Genomic DNA, 16,593 nt, shown 5'->3' on the forward strand with positions numbered 1-16,593 from the left:
CAGTTAAAGCACGGCGGCTTCACGAGGAAGAGGAGCGCCGCGACGAAGAGCACTTGGACTTATTCATTACCTTTGACCCCTGACCGGGGTCGGCACCACCAGCCAATCAGATCGCTCCGTTCTGCTGCCACACACATCCGGATCAGAACTCTGGATCCATGTCAAAGGTCAAGGTTTGAATCCCAAACCGGGATCCCTGCAGGTTCTGGATCCGGTCGGTTCTGGATGGTTCTGGATCCCTGCAGGTTCTGGATCCGGTCGGTTCTGGATCCCTGCAGGTTCTGGATCCGGTCGGTTCTGGATCCGGTTGGTTCTGGATCCCTGCAGGTTCTGGATCCGGCCGGTTCTGGAGAACCCGGCTGTGTGTGAATCCTCCCGGCTTCAGAACCGATCATCGGTTTTTTTCAGCCACAACAACAAAGTCGATCCGTCTGCATGAAGGGATTCTGTCCGGTTCTGACCCGGTTCCAGGGATGAGACAACCTGCCCCCAACCAGCAGGATGAGGCGGATCACTTCGGTCTGAGCGACCTTTGACCCCGTCTGGAGCTCACCTCCAGTAGGACCGGCTGGTCGAAGAGTGGAACGGAGAGTCCAGCTCTGGTTCTTCTCCGGTCCCAGACCCGGCGGTCTGAGGAGCGCTGCCTGACCCGGTTCTGGTCCATCACACCTGGCAGATGTTGTAGTAGACGGTGTGAGCCCGGTGGGGGCCCGGCGGGTCGCCAGGCGGGTCGCCAGACGGGTCGCCAGGCGGGTGGCGGTGGGAGTGGAGCTCCGTCATGGGAACGCTGAGGCTGTAGGAGTTGCTGTGGCGGTTCTGGGTTCCGTACGACGGAACCGGCTGCAGGGAAACAGAACCGGTTAGAACTCAGAATAAATTCAGCTGAGAAAACTAAACCCGTTGCCCCCGACGACACATGAAGGAATGTCTGACCGTGGGAATTTTTATGGCTAAAACTTTGTTGAACATCGAAACGAACTGAACAGCCGGTGATCCGGATCCATGTCGGAAAAACCCGACTCCAATGACCCGACCCTGATGGACCCGACCCGAATGGACCCGACCCTGATGGACCCGACACAGATGGACCCGACTCTGATGACCCGACCCGAATGAACCCGACTCTGATGGACCCGACCCGAATGAACCCGACTCTGATGGACCCGACACAGATGGACCCGACTCTGATGACCCGACCCGAATGAACCCGACTCTGATGGACCCGACCCAGATGGACCCGACTCCGATGACCCGACCCGAATGGACCCGATCCTGATGGACCCAACTCTGATGGACCCGACCCTGATGGACCCGACCCGAATGGACCCGACCCTGATGGACCCAACTCTGATGGACCCGACCCAGATGACCCGACCCTGATGACCCGACCCGAATGGACCCGACCCGAATGGCCCCGACCAGAATGGACCTGACTGATGACCCGACCCGAATGGACCCGATCCTGATGACCCGACCCAGATGACCCGACCCTGATGACCCGACCCTGATGGACCCGACCCGAATGGACCCGACCCGAATGGACCCGACCCGAATGGACCCGACCCTCATGACCCGACCCAGATGACCCGACCCGAATGGACCTGACTGATGACCCGACCCGAATGGACCCGACCCAGATGACCCGACCCTGATGACCCGACCCTGATGACCCGACCCTGATGGACCCGACCCAGATGACCCGACCCTGATGGACCCGACCCAGATGACCCGACCCTGATGGACCCGACCCAGATGACCCGACCCGAATGGACCTGACTGATGACCCGACCCGAATGGACCCGACCCAGATGACCCGGCCCGGATGGACCCGACCCTGATGACCCGACCCTGATGACCCGACCCTGATGACCCGACCCGAATGGACCTGACCCAGATGACCCGACCCTGATGGACCCGACTCTGATGGACCCGACCCGAATGGACCCGACCCTCATGACCCGACCCAGATGACCCGACCCGAATGGACCTGACTGATGACCCGACCCGAATGGACCCGACCCAGATGACCCGACCCTGATGACCCGACCCTGATGACCCGACCCTGATGACCCGACCCTGATGACCCGACCCGAATGGACCCGACCCAGATGACCCGACCCTGATGACCCGACCCGAATGGACCCGACCCTGATGACCCGACCCAGATGACCCGACCCTGATGACTCGACCCAGATGGACCCGACCCTGATGACCCGACCCTGATGACCTGACCCGAATGGACCCGACCCAGATGACCCGACCCTGATGACCCGACCCGAATGGACCCGACCCTGATGACCCGACCCAGATGACCCGACCCTGATGACTCGACCCAGATGGACCCGACCCTGATGACCCGACCCAGATGACCCGACCCTGATGACTCGACCCAGATGGACCCGACCCTGATGACCCGACCCTGATGACCTGACCCGAATGGACCCGACCCAGATGACCCGACCCTGATGACCCGACCCGAATGGACCCGACCCTGATGACCCGACACAGATGGACCCGACCCTGATGACCCGACACAGATGGACCCGACCCTGATGACCCGACCCCGATGACCCGACCCCGATGACCCGACCCGGTCAGTAAAAAGTTCTGGCTCCTGATGCTAATGAATCCATCGGCTGTTTTTTACCTTTCCTGCTTCGCTCAGAGGGAAATCTTTCCGGCACAGGTGTGCGATGATGCCTGCGGCCAGGGCGTCGCCGAGGACGTTGATCATGGTGCGAAACCTGTCGCTGTGGGGCCAGAAGGGGGCGCCGTCAGGCTCAAAACAGATCCATCTCTGCTTGCACAAGGACAGGAACCGGTACTTACAGGATCCAATCAATGGCCACTATCAGTGTGATGTCATCAGGCGGCAGGCCCACAGAGGTGAGGACGATCACCATGGTAACCAGCCCGGCCTGTGGGATGCCGGCGGCTCCGATGCTGGCGGCTGTGGCCGTGATGCTGCAAGGCGAGGGAGACGGTCAGAGTCTCTTTTTGGAGGATAAAATGAGAGAATCGTCTGCATACGGGCGAATCCCCTCGTCTCCACGGAGACGCCCAACCGTTTCTGCTCAGGCCAGGTGAGGCTCCTCACCTGATGGTGACCAGCTGGCCGAGGTCCAGCTCGTAATCGTTGACTTGAGCGATAAAGATGGCCGCCACAGCCTCGTACAGCGCCGTGCCGTCCATGTTGATGGTGGCTCCGACGGGCAGGACGAAGCGGGCGATCTGCCGGTCGACGTGGCAGTTCTCCAGCAGGCACTTCATGGTGATGGGCAGCGTGGCAGAGCTGAGGAACACGGAGGTTTCACCACCACAGCCCAGGTGATGCAGGAGGCGGGAGCGGCACTCACCTGGAGGACGTGGCCAGCGCGATGACCAAGGCCTGCAGCAGTCCCCGGATGTAGCTGAACGGGTTCTTCCTGGTGAGGAGGAAGTAGAAGAGAGGGAGGAGGACGAGGCCGTGGACGAAGAGGCCGGTGAGGACGGTGACGCCGTACCAGCCCAGCTTCTTCCCCAGCGTGCTCGGGTCCTGCATGTCCAGGATCTTCCCCGCCACCAAGAAGATGATCCCAAACGGGAAGTACCTGAGGAGACAGCAGCGTCCTGAAGGCGGAGCCAAAACAGGGCGGAGTCCTGCAGTCGATGACATCACAAGTTGCATCTTTCCAGATCAACTCAACCTCAGAAGACGGAGAATCGTTGTGTTGGAGCGGAAATTCTTGGGAATTTTTCAGATTCAGACAAAGAAAAGGGAACGAATCGTGTTGACAACAGATTCAGGCTGAGCTCCTGAGTTTGGTTCTGGTTGCTCAGAAAGGCTGGACCCGCTGATCCGACCGCTTTGACTCACCACACAGCAGCGTTGATGATCTTCATCACACACTCGTTGTTGCACTGACAGACGTTGACCACCGGGGCGCCGCGCTCTCCCATCCTGCCCAGCAGCAGCCCTGCACAGCAGCCAGACACCTTTTACTCCCTGAGCAGCAACAGGAAGTTCCTCTCCGACATGAATCCTGCTGATTTCCAGGATGATTCCCTGGGAATCCTGTGAATGTTTGGTCAACATCTGCTGCTTCTGACCTGATGAAGGTCAGGGCAACTTCAGCTTCAAAATGTCTACACTAACCTGCAGCCCAGAGAACAGATCCAGGCTGCCGCACACCCAGCGGTGGAAACTCCACATAGCAGATTATATTCTGGATCCATCTGGTAATCTGATTACTGAGGCCGGAATCAGTTACAGTCCATCCAACACAGGTTACAGGTTTTATACGCCAAGCAGGTTCAATGAAAACAAAAAACTTAATATCTAATAAAGTGAATGACCAGCATAGCCATGCTAGTTGCTAACCAGCCTATCCAAGGCTAACGCTAGCTTATTGAATGCTAACGCTAGCTTATTGAATGCTAACGCTAGCTTATTGAATGCTAACACTAGCTTATTAAATGCTAACGCTAGCTTATTGAATGCTAACGCTAGCTTATTAAATGCTAACGCTAGCTTATTGAATGCTAACGCTAGCTTATTAAATGCTAACGCTAGCTTATTAAATGCTAACGCTAGCTTATTGAATGCTAACGCTAGCTTATTGAATGCTAACGCTAGCTTATTAAATGCTAACGCTAGCTTATTGAATGCTAACGCTAGCTTATTAAATGCTAACGCTAGCTTATTGAATGCTAACGCTAGCTTATTAAATGCTAACGCTAGCTTATTGAATGCTAACGCTAGCTTATTGAATGCTAACGCTAGCTTATTGAATGCTAACGCTACTTATTAAATGCTAACGCTAGCTTATTGAATGCTAACGCTAGCTTATTGAATGCTAACGCTAGCTTATTGAATGCTAACGCTAGCTTATTAAATGCTAACGCTAGCTTATTGAATGCTAACGCTAGCTTATTGAATGCTAACGCTAGCTTATTAAATGCTAACGCTAGCTTATTGAATGCTAACGCTAGCTTATTAAATGCTAACGCTAGCTTATTGAATGCTAACGCTAGCTTATTAAATGCTAACGCTAGCTTATTGAATGCTAACGCTAGCTTATTGAATGCTAACGCTAGCTTATTGAATGCTAACGCTAGCTTATTGAATGCTAACGCTACTTATTAATGCTAACGCTAGCTTATTGAATGCTAACGCTAGCTTATTGAATGCTAACGCTAGCTTATTGAATGCTAACGCTAGCTTATTAAATGCTAACGCTAGCTTATTGAATGCTAACGCTAGCTTATTGAATGCTAACGCTAGCTTATTAAATGCTAACGCTAGCTTATTGAATGCTAACGCTAGCTTATTAAATGCTAACGCTAGCTTATTGAATGCTAACGCTAGCTTATTAAATGCTAACGCTAGCTTATTGAATGCTAACGCTAGCTTATTGAATGCTAACGCTAGCTTATTGAATGCTAACGCTAGCTTATTGATGCTAACGCTAGCTTATTGAATGCTAACGCTAGCTTATTAAATGCTAACGCTAGCTTATTGAATGCTAACGCTAGCTTATTAAATGCTAACGCTAGCTTATTGAATGCTAACGCTAGCTTATTGAATGCTAACGCTAGCTTATTAATGCTAACGCTAGCTTATTGAATGCTAACGCTAGCTTATTAAATGCTAACGCTAGCTAGTACTCTCCTCCTCATTTGCCAGAGCTGGTTGCCAAGTTACCAGTGCTGATCTATGATTAATCAGATCAGTAGCTTCAGAATGGATGTAGACCAGGGGTGGGCAGCTCCAGGCCTGGAGGCCCTGGAGGGCCTGGAGGGCCTGGAGGGCCTCCTGCAACCTTTAGATGTGTCTCCACTTCAACACACCTGAGTCAAATAATGAGGTTGTTAGCAGAACCTGACTGCACTGAGGAGGAGATCCAGCTATTGGATCCAGGTGTGTTGGACCAGGGAGACATTAAGAGCTGCAGGACTCCAGGACCTCCAGGACCTCCAGGACCAGGACCGCCCACCGCTGACGTATCCACCGCTGCTTGTGCAATAGTCTTAATTTTGGCCCTGACACCTTGCCATACTCACCCATGGTGGCGGAGAAGATGACGATGCCGAGGACGTTCATCTGCTGGCTGCTGCCGGGACTCGTCTTGTAGATGACGTCTGGGGGCGGAGTCAGCTCCAGGTAGACTGTCCGTCCTTTAGGGTCGTTGTCGTCGGGGACAACGTAGACAAAGTTAGGCTGGATGGTTTTGGTTGGGACTCTGAGGATGGGGATCAGGTCCGTTTTGTACTGCAGCAGCAGAGTCAGGAGGTTAGAGGAAGGAACCGGAGCAGAACTGACAGGAGCCTCAGACCTGCGAGGAGGTTTACCTGCTGGAACGTGGCTTCGATCAGGTTGGAGGGAACCATGTTCCTGTGGGGGAAGGAGAGAAGAGGAGACCTTCATCACAGACACAGTGCTGGAGCTCCACTGGGCCGTGAGCTCGCTCCCCTGCTCTTTACTGTTCTGGCTCAGAACCAAACATCCTGAAGGTAAACATGAAGTACGGCAGCCCAGAGAGGACAATAATCTGTGTCCACTCCCCACCTCAGCAGAGACCGAGGCGTCCATCAGTTACTGGTGCTGCTGGTCAGAGTCCTGTCCAAACCAGAGGTTCCCATCAGAACACGCCTTGTTCTGCGGTTCGGGTCGCTCTGTCCCCGGGTTCTCTGGCCGTCCTCTCTTCAGTGTGTGCTGCCCCCTGCAGGCCAGCGATGTCCCGCAGACTCCTGACCACCTGCAGGAGCTTCCTCTGCTCTCTGGAACAACGGGTCTTACAGCACAACAAAAACAGACGGCAGGCTGCTGCACGCTCAGAGGTCAGAGGTCACCAGGATGACGGTGAAACGTGCAGCAGCAGAGATCAGTGACTCGGTTAATCTGCCTCTCATCCCGCAGGATTACTAAAAATACCGCCATGAGCCGGAGCTCTGAGGGGATGAAGAGCTGCTGCGGTTTGTTGGGCTCTTCGTTTCTGGATGAAACTGATCAGCTGCATTCATGCGTCTCATGCTGCAGGTTGCTAGGTTACATCTTTGACTGGCTGGTTGGACATCAGAAAGGAGACGAATGTCTTTACATCCCAGACGAGCCCCCATGTCGTCTGTCTGCTGACCAGGTAATTTCAAAATGGGTTTTTATTTCAGGGCGTCAGAGTAAAGGTGGCTGAACACCAAGACATTCCTGTTGTGGCTCATTTACACTTTTATGTTAAGCATAATTTGCTATTATTAATTGAATTGAACATGATTGTATATAAGGGTGTAAAGAAAATGGATGGATGGATGGATGGATGGATGGATGGATGGATGGATGGATGGATGGATGGATGGATGGATGGATGGATGGATGGATGGATGGATGGATGGATGGATGGATGGATGGATGGATGGATGGATGGATGGATGGATGGATGGATGGATGGATGGATGGATGGATGGATGATGGATGGATGGATGATGGATGATGGATGGATGGATGGATGGATATAATTACAAAGGTGAAGTATTTACCTTTGTAAGTGGGAAACATGATTTATTTGAATAGAGGAAGTCTTTTATTTTGAAGAATGCTCAACAGGATCTGGTTCTGTTTTGTCACCGTCTCGCTTTTGTTGATTTTTGGTTGCTAGGTTACGAACAGCTGTTGCCGTTATCAGCGTTTTCTCCTCAATAAAAACTGAACAGAAATGTTCAGTGAAAGACAAACGAGCCTCCATCTTGTTTGAAGTTTCCACCGTTTCTGTGAACAACGTCAGACCGTTTTCCTTCCATGTCGCAGGTTGGCCTCCAGTGCTCGTAAAGCAAATCACACGATGAAAATGACCTTTGACCTCCCTCACCTGATCAGGTCGAGCAGGGCATCGGCCGAGGTCATGACCGGCCCGCCGCCCAGACGGTTGCTGTCCATCTCCGTCCCCGTGCCGGGCTTGATGATGAGGACGAGGACGATGCCGACCACCACGGCGATGAAGGTGGTCCACAGGTAGTAGGTGACGGTGAGGACGCCCATCCTGCAGCACGCTTTGGACTCCATGGACGACAGGCCGGACATCAGGCTGCAGGACAGACAGGAGGACACAACCGTCACGCAGCCTGTGGAGCCCCAGGAATGCCTCCACACCAAATCAGCCCTTAAATTATAGAACAATATTAGTGCCGAAATGCAGACTACAGCCCACATAGCGGTGGCTAATTGTCACAATGTGAAGCTAACTACTGATCTGATTAAGGACAGACTGGCATCAGTAACTGAGACAGGCTAGCATTAGCCTTAGACAGGCTAGCATTAGCCTTAGACAGGCTAACAACTAGCATGCCTATGCTGGTCACCTGACCAACCTCTGAGTTTCACTAATCAAAATTGATTTATGTTGATTTCAGACATTGTATCCAAACATTTGTCTTTATAAAGTTTCCTTTAAAGGAAAAAGCACAAGTCACCAATGGTAGCCTAGACATGCTAGTTGTTAGCCTTTTCAATGCCAGTACTAGCCTATCAAAAGCTAATGGACAGTGTTGGAGCTGAAAATACCATCTAAGGAGTTGTTTTTGTTAAAGGATTCTCTGCAGGCTCTAGTTCAAATTGACCTGACTCCCTTCCTTCCATTTGTGTACAAAGTGCACAGATGGACTCGGAAGGAATGTGGTCTCGAGGGATAGCATTAACAAATTTGGTCTGTTTGGTAGTTCTGAGAAGGAGCAGATGATTAGGTCTGTTGAAATCATGAGGTCTTATGTCCTTGTTTGGACTCGTATTAAAGGTCGGCCAACAAACACTGGAGGAAAGCAGCTGAGAGTCTGTTGGCAAAAACAACACCCTTTCTCCATTGGTTGAAACCTTCCAATGAACACTCATGGAGACTTGAGAGTATAAAAACTGTTGAATTTGAGACTTGGGGGAGATTTTTGTTGAGAGAATTTTGTTATGGATTTTACGTGTTGAACTGACGAAACTGATTCCGTGGGTGTAATAAATCTCCGGCTCGTCTATGGCCTAGCAGCAAGAACTACGTATCTGTGTATTATTTCCTTACTTATATCTTTGAGAATAGTCACCCTTCAATTCCTCAATAACAGCTGAGGCAATGCATGAGCAGCCTCAGCATGGTAGTCATGGTAGTCTCAGCCCCTCTAATGCTAACGTTGGTTAGCACTCGTCTCCTCATTGGCTGCTCGGTTACCGGCGCGGCTGGCTTTGGATTGGACACAGCTTCATGCTACAATGAAGTAGCCACCGCCAGGTGCGCGATAGTCTTGGTGCAGATTCAACAACTTATTAAATTACTGCTTCATGTTTGAACTTCATCATCTTATCGTGTTTATCGGGTCCAGACTGTTTTCACCCGAATAATAACAGCTGGAAACATCACAGGCTGTCGGTCAGCCTCCAGGCGTCAAGACGGAAACACAGCAATGACCTGCTGCTACCCTGGGAAGGGTCAAAGGTCATCCCCAGAACATCTGAAGTCCATCAAACAGCAGAAACGCCTCCAAGCATGTGTGAAGCACGGAGGTGGACGGATGGTGATGAGGGTTATTGGATCAAAGGTCAGGACTGATTCATCATCATCGTCTGCCAGCTGTTTGGGCTCCCGGTTCTACCGGTCCTAAAGGTTCTGGTTCTTCCTGCATCCGGGCCTGCGGTCGGATCAGAACCAGAACTGGACCGTTCTTAAACAGACCGCTGAGCCGGTTCTGCCCGCTCCTACCTGGACGTGATGAGAGGAAGGATGAGCATCTTCAGCATCCTCATCAGCAGCTCTCCAGGGAAGGAGAAGTAGATCTTGGCCTGAGGACAAAACAGAGACGTTTCACGTCCAACTGGGTCTAATCAAAGTAAAACCTTCTCATCAGCTCTGAATTAAACAAACCAGAATCATGTTGCTTTGCTTATGTTGCCATAGAAAATATACACACAGTGGAAAATGTTTGAGAAACAGCTGCATCATTTTTCAGCCGACGTTTTGGCGCCCGCTGCAGCCACTGTGTAGATAAATATCCATATTCATCAATAGATATGTCCAACTGATCAGTGTGGTCAGTAGAACAGGTGGAGACGTTTAATTACAGAAGATGATTACTGAGAAATTACATTTTACTGCAGTAGAAAATATTAAAGTATTTATTTTAAAAACCAGCTTTTTACTTTCTCTTTAATTTCACAGTCAATAAAATTTATCTGACTTCTAAACAGACTTTAGAGCCAAATCTGGTTTATTTATGAAACCTTTAATACGGGAAGCATTTTAACGAGGCGCTGCACCAGAGGGGCGTCAGAGCCCGTCTGGAGGGGCGGCGCGCCCATGACGTCTTGGGGGCGGGGCGTATGTTTTCCTCGCTCCTTCACCCTGACGTAACTTCCTGGGGGGATTCATGTTTTCATCCACCTGAATAACGTGCAGTAGCGACCCTGGACTTAATGTTTAGCATGTTTTGGTTTAATCGAGCCGATTAGATCCAAATCAGTTTTAGATTTTATAGACAAAATGTTCACAACTGGAAACGTTTACAAAGTGACGTCAGTCTGTGAATCACGAACAACGTTCTGTGAAGAATTTTGACAGACATGTAAAATGTTCTGGTTCTGGTCGGTGTGGCTTCCAGTACAGCTGCAGCGGAACCAGAACCGTTTGGGCCAAGCGGAGCTGCAGTCCGAGTCCAGAAAGGTTCTGGTTCCGGCTCGGTTGGAGGTTCCGTACCTGTGTGGACAGCTCGGTTCCTCTCAGCATGAAGCCCAGCGTGCAGCCGGTAACCACGGCGATGACCGACAGCGTCAGCAGCCCGTTCCTGCGGCAGAAGCCCCTCAGGTTCCTCCAGCAGTCCCCGCCCACGGCGGCCCTCAGCCAGGCCCCGACCCGGCCCACCGGGTCGGACCGGGCCTCCTCCTCGCCGCCGCCGGGCAGCAGTAGCTCGTCCATGGCCTCCGAGGTGGTGGGGTCGTCCTGGCAACGAGGCGCGGGGCAGCCGGCCTCTTCTTCCATGGGGGAGAAACAACCAGCAGCAGCAGGCAGCGGGAGGCTTACCGCCTTAAGAGGCTTACGGTGGACCGGAGGGGGGCGGCGTTTCCTCAACAGCTTCAGGACGGTCATCAGAGGGCAATGAAACCGACTCCACCAACAGGACGTGACGTCACGCCCTGTGAACCGGACTCTGGGCTCCAGGTACTTTCAAGAAAACCTTAAAACAAACCAGGGGGTCAGACTGGGCCCAGAGTGAGGTCCAGAGTGGCCTCAGACTGGCCCCAGACTGGGCTCAGAATTTGGCCCAGACTGGGCCCAGTCTGGGCCAGAGTGGGGTCAAAGTGGGCCCAGTCTGGGGCCCAGAATGCGGCCCCCGGGCCGTTCACAGCCCTCCACCTGAGTGTTGTCCTGGATGACCGTTAGAAAACTGCAGGGTTTGGTGAAGCAGTTTGATGTAGAAACATGTAAAAACACAAAACATGACAACATTCTCATCTGTTAGCGTTAAAGTTTTATTAAAGTTTCATTTTATAGTGAATATAGAAACAGAAACGGGTGATTTGGTTCTGCTGTTCAGCTTCAGCCCTGATGCTCTGCATGGTGACCAGAGGAACTGGACCTGCTGACCATCAGCATCTTCCTCAGACAGATTTTAACTCTGTTACGTTCAATTGTTATAAAAATCCTTTACATGTCAAATATGACTTTTACTTACTGATTTCATATCTTGAAATTGGATCGCTGTCTCTTTCTGAAGCTCCGCCCCCAACATGGCTCCTCTATTAACCCCTTAACGTTTCTACCAGCGCTGCTCTGAGCTCAACTAATTGCTGCTGGCTAGTCTGAAGGAGCTGAGAGGGGGAGGAGCTTCACCTTGAAGGCGGGGCTAGGTCTACCAGGCGTTTCTAACAGCTGGATGGTTGCCATGGAGATGCAAGGATTCCTCAAACATGAAAGAACTGCAGGGAATAATAATGTAACATGATAAAAACAGATGATTTACAAGATACTGGACCTTTAAATAAATCAGTTCAGTTCTGTTAAAACACCCGGAACTTCAATCAGAACCTTCAACAGATTATTCTGCTGATCTCAACATGACCAGAGATCATGTCTGGATTAAACAGAGTCTGACCGGACCTCCGGGTTCCGACAGGTCACACATCACAGTCTGGTTCCTGGTTCTGATCCATTTACTTCACACAACACAGTCTGAACCCGAACAGATCTACAGGAGGCACAACAGGAAGTGATGTCACAGAGGGTGGAGGTCTTGGTTCTGATGGTGAGGGTGTTCGGGTTCTGGTTCAGGTATGGAACCGGTTCTGATCCAGAACCTGTAGAACGGTTCTGAGCCTGCCAGACGAGGTTCAGGGATCAGAACCAAATGGTCTGAACTTATAGAGCTTTTCCAGTCATTCTGACCACTCAGCGCTTTACACTAGAGCCACATTCACCCATTCACTCTCACACATTCATACACAGATCGGTAGGCAGTTTGGGGTTAAGTGGAACAGGAGGAAGCCGGAATCGAACCTACAACCTTCTGATCACAGGACGACCACACAGATAGTCGACTGTACAGCAGAACATGTGTGGGCTCACCGCCCGGCGCCCCCTGCAGGAGGAAGCAGGCGCCATGCAATAAGAGCAGCAAACACCTGCAGGTCGTATGGGAAGGGGTCAAAGGTCAGGGATAGGGGTTCCCTCTTTAAGTCTCTTATTCAAGTCGTAGTTCCTGCTCTCCACAGCGATTGGAGAGAGCAGAGAGACCCCGCCCCTACCTGAGGCCCCGCCCCTTCCCGGAGGCCCCGCCCCATCCCGGAAGCCCCGCCCCACCCGGAGGCCCGCCCTGCCGTCACCACCTGACGAGCAGCAGCGCGGCGAGCGCGGCGTAGCCCAGGACGAGGCAGAGCACCTTGAGCAGGCGGTCGTTCCTCTGCTCCAGCTCCGGACTCAGGACCTCCATGAAGGTGACGAAGAGGAAGGTCCCGGCGGCGAGGCCCTGCAGCAGCAGCGAAGCCACGCCGGCCGCCAGCGTCCGCGCCGCCTGCACGCCCATCCCCGCCGCCGCGCCCAGGGGGATCGTCATGGCGACGGCGGCGGCCAGCTTGGCGGCGTCCTTCATGCCGAGCGCCGCCTTGGCCACGCTGACGCCTAGCGCGGCGGCGGCCAGCGTCTCGTGGACGGCCACGCCCAGCAGAAGGCCGCCCAGCTTGGCGCCGTCCTCCTGCAGGCCCAGCGCCACGCCTTCGAACAGCGAGTGGGCCGACAGCGCCAGAACCAGGCCGGCCAGCCGCAGAGGCCCCGCCCCCGCCAGCTGGCCCGGTCCAAAGTGTCCGTGGCGATGGCCGCCACCCAGGAAGGGGGCGTCGTACTCCGAGTCGCTGCCGGGTTCCGATCCGCCGGCGTTGAACGTCTCCAGGGCGATGAAGGACGGCTTCTCCTTCCTGAAGGTCAGGACTGCCTGCTCCACAAACAGCATGATGAAGAAGCCCATCATCATCATGGTCTCAGCCAGAGGGTAGTCGCCGCTGACCTGCAGCTGCTGCAGGACGCCGGCCGCCTGCAGGGGGAGGGGCCATTTTACCACTCACTACAATTAGTCATGTTTTCAAAGGTATTTGTGGATCACACACTGGAGACAACAGTAAAGAGTCGAGGCTGAACTGATTTCTGATGTTTGTGAAGTCAGAGGAACCGTTTCTGTGTCTTCAGCATTTATGGTGAAAATCTCTCAGCTGGGCTACAATTTTGATTTATTGTCTTGAAAAACTTGCATTAATCTCAAAAAACAAAACTAGCTTTATTAGTTATGTTGCTGTGACGACTTCCTGAAGGCGGAGCTTCAGAAAGAGCAGGAGTTCTTAAAGGGACAGATGCCCAATTTCAAGGCGTTAAATATTGAAGTCATATTTGATATACATAGTATTCTATAACAGCTGAAGGTAAAATAGAAACCTGATGGTGCCTTAAAATGCCTGGAAAACACCGTCCCTTTAAAGATGTTCCTGAAATCAGCTGCTTATGAAACCGTTTCCTCCTGTGTGTTTGTCTGTGTGTGTCTGTGTTGTCTGTGTGTGTGTGTGTTTGTCTGTGTGCCTGTGTGTGTGTGTGTTTGTCTGTGTGTGTGTGTGTGTGTCAGTGTGTGTGTGTGTGTCTGTGTGTTGTCTGTGTGTGTGTGTGTGTGTTTGTCTGTGTGTGTGTGTGTGTGTGTACCTTGTCTCTGACGGCCGGCAGCAGAGCGTTGAAGCACGTTGCCAGGAACACGCCTCCTCCGAAGCAGTTTCCGAGCGCCAGGCCCCGGTGGTAGCGCCCCGCCTTCTCGCTGTCGGCCAGCAGGAGGCGCACCGGCAGCAGGATGCCGGCCAGCATCAGCGAGGTCAGGCCCAGCAGGCCCAGCAGCTTCACCACCAGGAGCTGCATCCTGAGCTACAGACGCTACCAGCAGCACAGTGACATCACTTCCTGTGTGGTGGGCGTGGAGGAGCTGCAGCGTCTCTACTGGTTCCACTGGTGGAGAAACAAACACAGCAGCTGTTACTGGGTTACAACCAGAACAAATGGGGCTAAACTGAAGCACAACCTGAAAGTTTCCATTAAATAATAAACCGTTAAATTCATTTATTCTTTAAATTTTTTTTATACTGATTCACCTCAAAGATCCACAGAAACAGGAAGTGATGTATTTCCTGCCCTTCATGTCCAAAACAAGGAAGAAGTGAATTGACTGGCAAAGCAAGTTAAGTTCACCTTTACTCACTGCTCAATATGCTAATGGAGGAGAAACAACTTACTGTTACAGGAAAACCATTTATCCGCCATCATTGTAACCATGCCGACGAGCCTGGTATCCAGGACAGGCTACAAATGGGGGAACAGCAGCACCAAGCAGAGAGTGATTGACAGCGCCAAGACGCTCCTCCTGGCTCTGATTGGTTGTTTGTAGTTACCACTGGGAGATTTTTTCAGATTATCTGTCTCATAGATAATCTGACAAAGCAGGTGGATTGGGGCAGCGCCTGCCGTGAAGGGGGCGCGGTACCGGTAAAAAGCGAAGCTCTCGATTTACCGGTCGATCTACGTTCCCACCCTCATCTATGGTCATGAGCTTTGGGTCATGACCGACCAGATCCCGGATACAAGCGGCCGAAATGGGTTTCCTCCTCCGCAGGGTGGCTGGGCTCTCCCTTAGAGAGAGAAGCTCGGTCATCCGGGAGGGACTCAGAGTAGAGCCGCTGCTCCTCCACGTCGAGAGGAGCCAGTTGAGGCTCGGGCATCTGGTCAGGATGCCTCCTGGACGCCTCCCTGGTGAGTTCAGGTCCCACCGGGAGGAGGGGAGAAGATATTCTTTTATAAAGAGTCCATACTGCACCTTTAACCCAGAGTTACCCTGTTTTCTCTGATTTAATCCCAGCAGGAAAGTTCAGTAGCTCGGTTCTGTTGCTTTCTGCTCCGGGTCCAGGTTAATGGTTCTGAACAGAACCAGCTGTTTTTGGGTTCCCATCAGCAGCAGCAGGTTCTGGTCCAAATGAGCGGATTTACCAGAACCTGAGCAGAGACCCTGCTGCTCTTCAGTTCAGAAACAAAAAGTCCAATTAATTAAAAACGCTACAACCTACTTCCGGTAAGCTATCCTGCTAGCAGCAGCTAGCTAAAGCAGCCAACTGGGCCGGCCCGGAACCGGTCCGCTGGGTTAGAACGGTTCTGGACCAAGTTACTGAAGGTCTCTGAGCGTCTCTAGAACCACAGGAACCGGGTCCACCCCAAACAGAACCTCACCATGTTTACCTGCTCGAACATCCGTCCTCTGCTCCGGCAGGTGCATCAAAACGCTTCCGTTCCAGCGTCACCCGACGTGCTCACTGATTGGTGGGCTCCTAGTGACGTAGAACCACGTTCTAAAGCGTTTTTCTGTATTTACACCTAAAAGCGGATCATTTTGTTCCATCTTTTGTTATTAAAAGCAGAACTGGAAGTTTTTACTTCAACATTTTTATTATTTTTATCAAAACCTTTCTTTTTTTTTTAACATTTAGAATCAAATGCTTGCCTTCTTCTTGCTGGATCCAGAATTTGGTTCTTTCAGTTGGAACATTTTCTGCAGCAGGCTCCTGCGGTTTTGATGCAAAGTGATGAAACCAAGACAAAGACTTCAGAACATCCGTCTGCTGATCAGGCAGATTGAACTAAACTGGAAAATATGGCTGAAATATACTGGTCAAAAACATAAAGGGAACATTTAAACAACACAATATAACTCCAAGTAAATCAAACTTCTGTGAAATCAAACTGTCCACTTAGGAAGCAACACTGATTGACCCGACGAGGGTCAGACAGTGTTGCTTCCTAAGTGGACAGTTTGATTATTGTGTTGTTTAAATTCCCTTTATGTTTTTGAGCAGCGTACTTTGAAGGAACTGCTGTAACTGCAGACTGGTGACCTGCCGGCTAGTCAAACTCCAGAGGAAGAGTCTTGCTTCGTTTCCGCTGAGCAGTATGGTTCTGTTCGGTTCAATTTATAAAGTGGTCCATTGAACCGACCCGACCCACTCCATTCCCGGGCTCTATTAAGTTCCCAGGTCAAAGGTCAGGTTCAGACAAAGCCACTGCGGTTCGCAGTCCAGTTACA

At 51.8% G+C, this 16,593-nt stretch overlaps 2 protein-coding genes across 5 annotated transcripts; both read right to left on the reverse strand.

Moving 5' to 3' along the window:
• Positions 1 to 240: 240 nt before the first annotated feature.
• Positions 241 to 11,181, reverse strand: LOC145551263 (excitatory amino acid transporter 5-like). 2 transcript variants are annotated; one of them, XM_081605751.1, is made up of 12 exons: positions 10,701 to 11,181; positions 9,711 to 9,790; positions 7,842 to 8,057; positions 6,331 to 6,373; positions 6,043 to 6,250; positions 3,857 to 3,956; positions 3,504 to 3,590; positions 3,357 to 3,425; positions 3,098 to 3,292; positions 2,830 to 2,964; positions 2,648 to 2,750; positions 241 to 840 (listed from the first exon to the last, which is right to left on the reverse strand). In XM_081605751.1, exons 1-12 carry the CDS (start codon positions 11,088 to 11,090, stop codon positions 664 to 666), a joined length of 1,803 nt encoding a protein of 600 aa, XP_081461877.1. In that variant the 5' UTR covers positions 11,091 to 11,181; the 3' UTR covers positions 241 to 663. The 2 variants fall into 2 exon arrangements, with proteins under 2 accessions (XP_081461877.1, XP_081461876.1); XM_081605750.1 differs by having other exon boundaries at positions 3,357 to 3,590.
• Positions 11,182 to 12,789: 1,608 nt separating this feature from the next.
• Positions 12,790 to 16,294, reverse strand: LOC145551272 (zinc transporter ZIP3-like). 3 transcript variants are annotated; one of them, XM_081605777.1, is made up of 3 exons: positions 15,753 to 16,294; positions 14,181 to 14,474; positions 12,790 to 13,527 (listed from the first exon to the last, which is right to left on the reverse strand). In XM_081605777.1, exons 2-3 carry the CDS (start codon positions 14,385 to 14,387, stop codon positions 12,820 to 12,822), a joined length of 915 nt encoding a protein of 304 aa, XP_081461903.1. In that variant the 5' UTR covers positions 14,388 to 14,474; positions 15,753 to 16,294; the 3' UTR covers positions 12,790 to 12,819. The 3 variants fall into 3 exon arrangements, with proteins under 3 accessions (XP_081461903.1, XP_081461905.1, XP_081461904.1); XM_081605779.1 differs by having other exon boundaries at positions 15,744 to 15,819; XM_081605778.1 differs by lacking the exon at positions 15,753 to 16,294 and adding an exon at positions 14,618 to 15,376.
• Positions 16,295 to 16,593: the final 299 nt, after the last annotated feature.

This window comes from Poecilia reticulata, chromosome 4, assembly GCF_904066995.2.
Source record: "Poecilia reticulata chromosome 4, P_reticulata-male-v2, whole genome shotgun sequence".
Lineage (NCBI taxonomy): Eukaryota > Metazoa > Chordata > Actinopteri > Cyprinodontiformes > Poeciliidae > Poecilia > Poecilia reticulata.

Excerpts from the sequence above, each read along its gene's own strand:
- LOC145551263 (XM_081605750.1), bottom strand. The coding sequence starts at position 11,090 with ATGACCGTCCTGAAGCTGTTGAGGAAACGCCGCCCCCCTCCGGTCCAC. Across the intron at positions 3,591-3,856 it reads ATCATCAACGCTGCTGTGTG|GTACTTCCCGTTTGGGATCA; the intron begins GTGAGTCAAAGC and ends CTGTCTCCTCAG. Across the intron at positions 841-2,647 it reads CTCTGAGCGAAGCAGGAAAG|CCGGTTCCGTCGTACGGAAC; the intron begins GTAAAAAACAGC and ends GTTTCCCTGCAG.
- LOC145551272 (XM_081605777.1), bottom strand. The coding sequence starts at position 14,387 with ATGCAGCTCCTGGTGGTGAAGCTGCTGGGCCTGCTGGGCCTGACCTCG. Across the intron at positions 13,528-14,180 it reads TGCCGGCCGTCAGAGACAAG|GCGGCCGGCGTCCTGCAGCA; the intron begins GTACACACACAC and ends CTCCCCCTGCAG.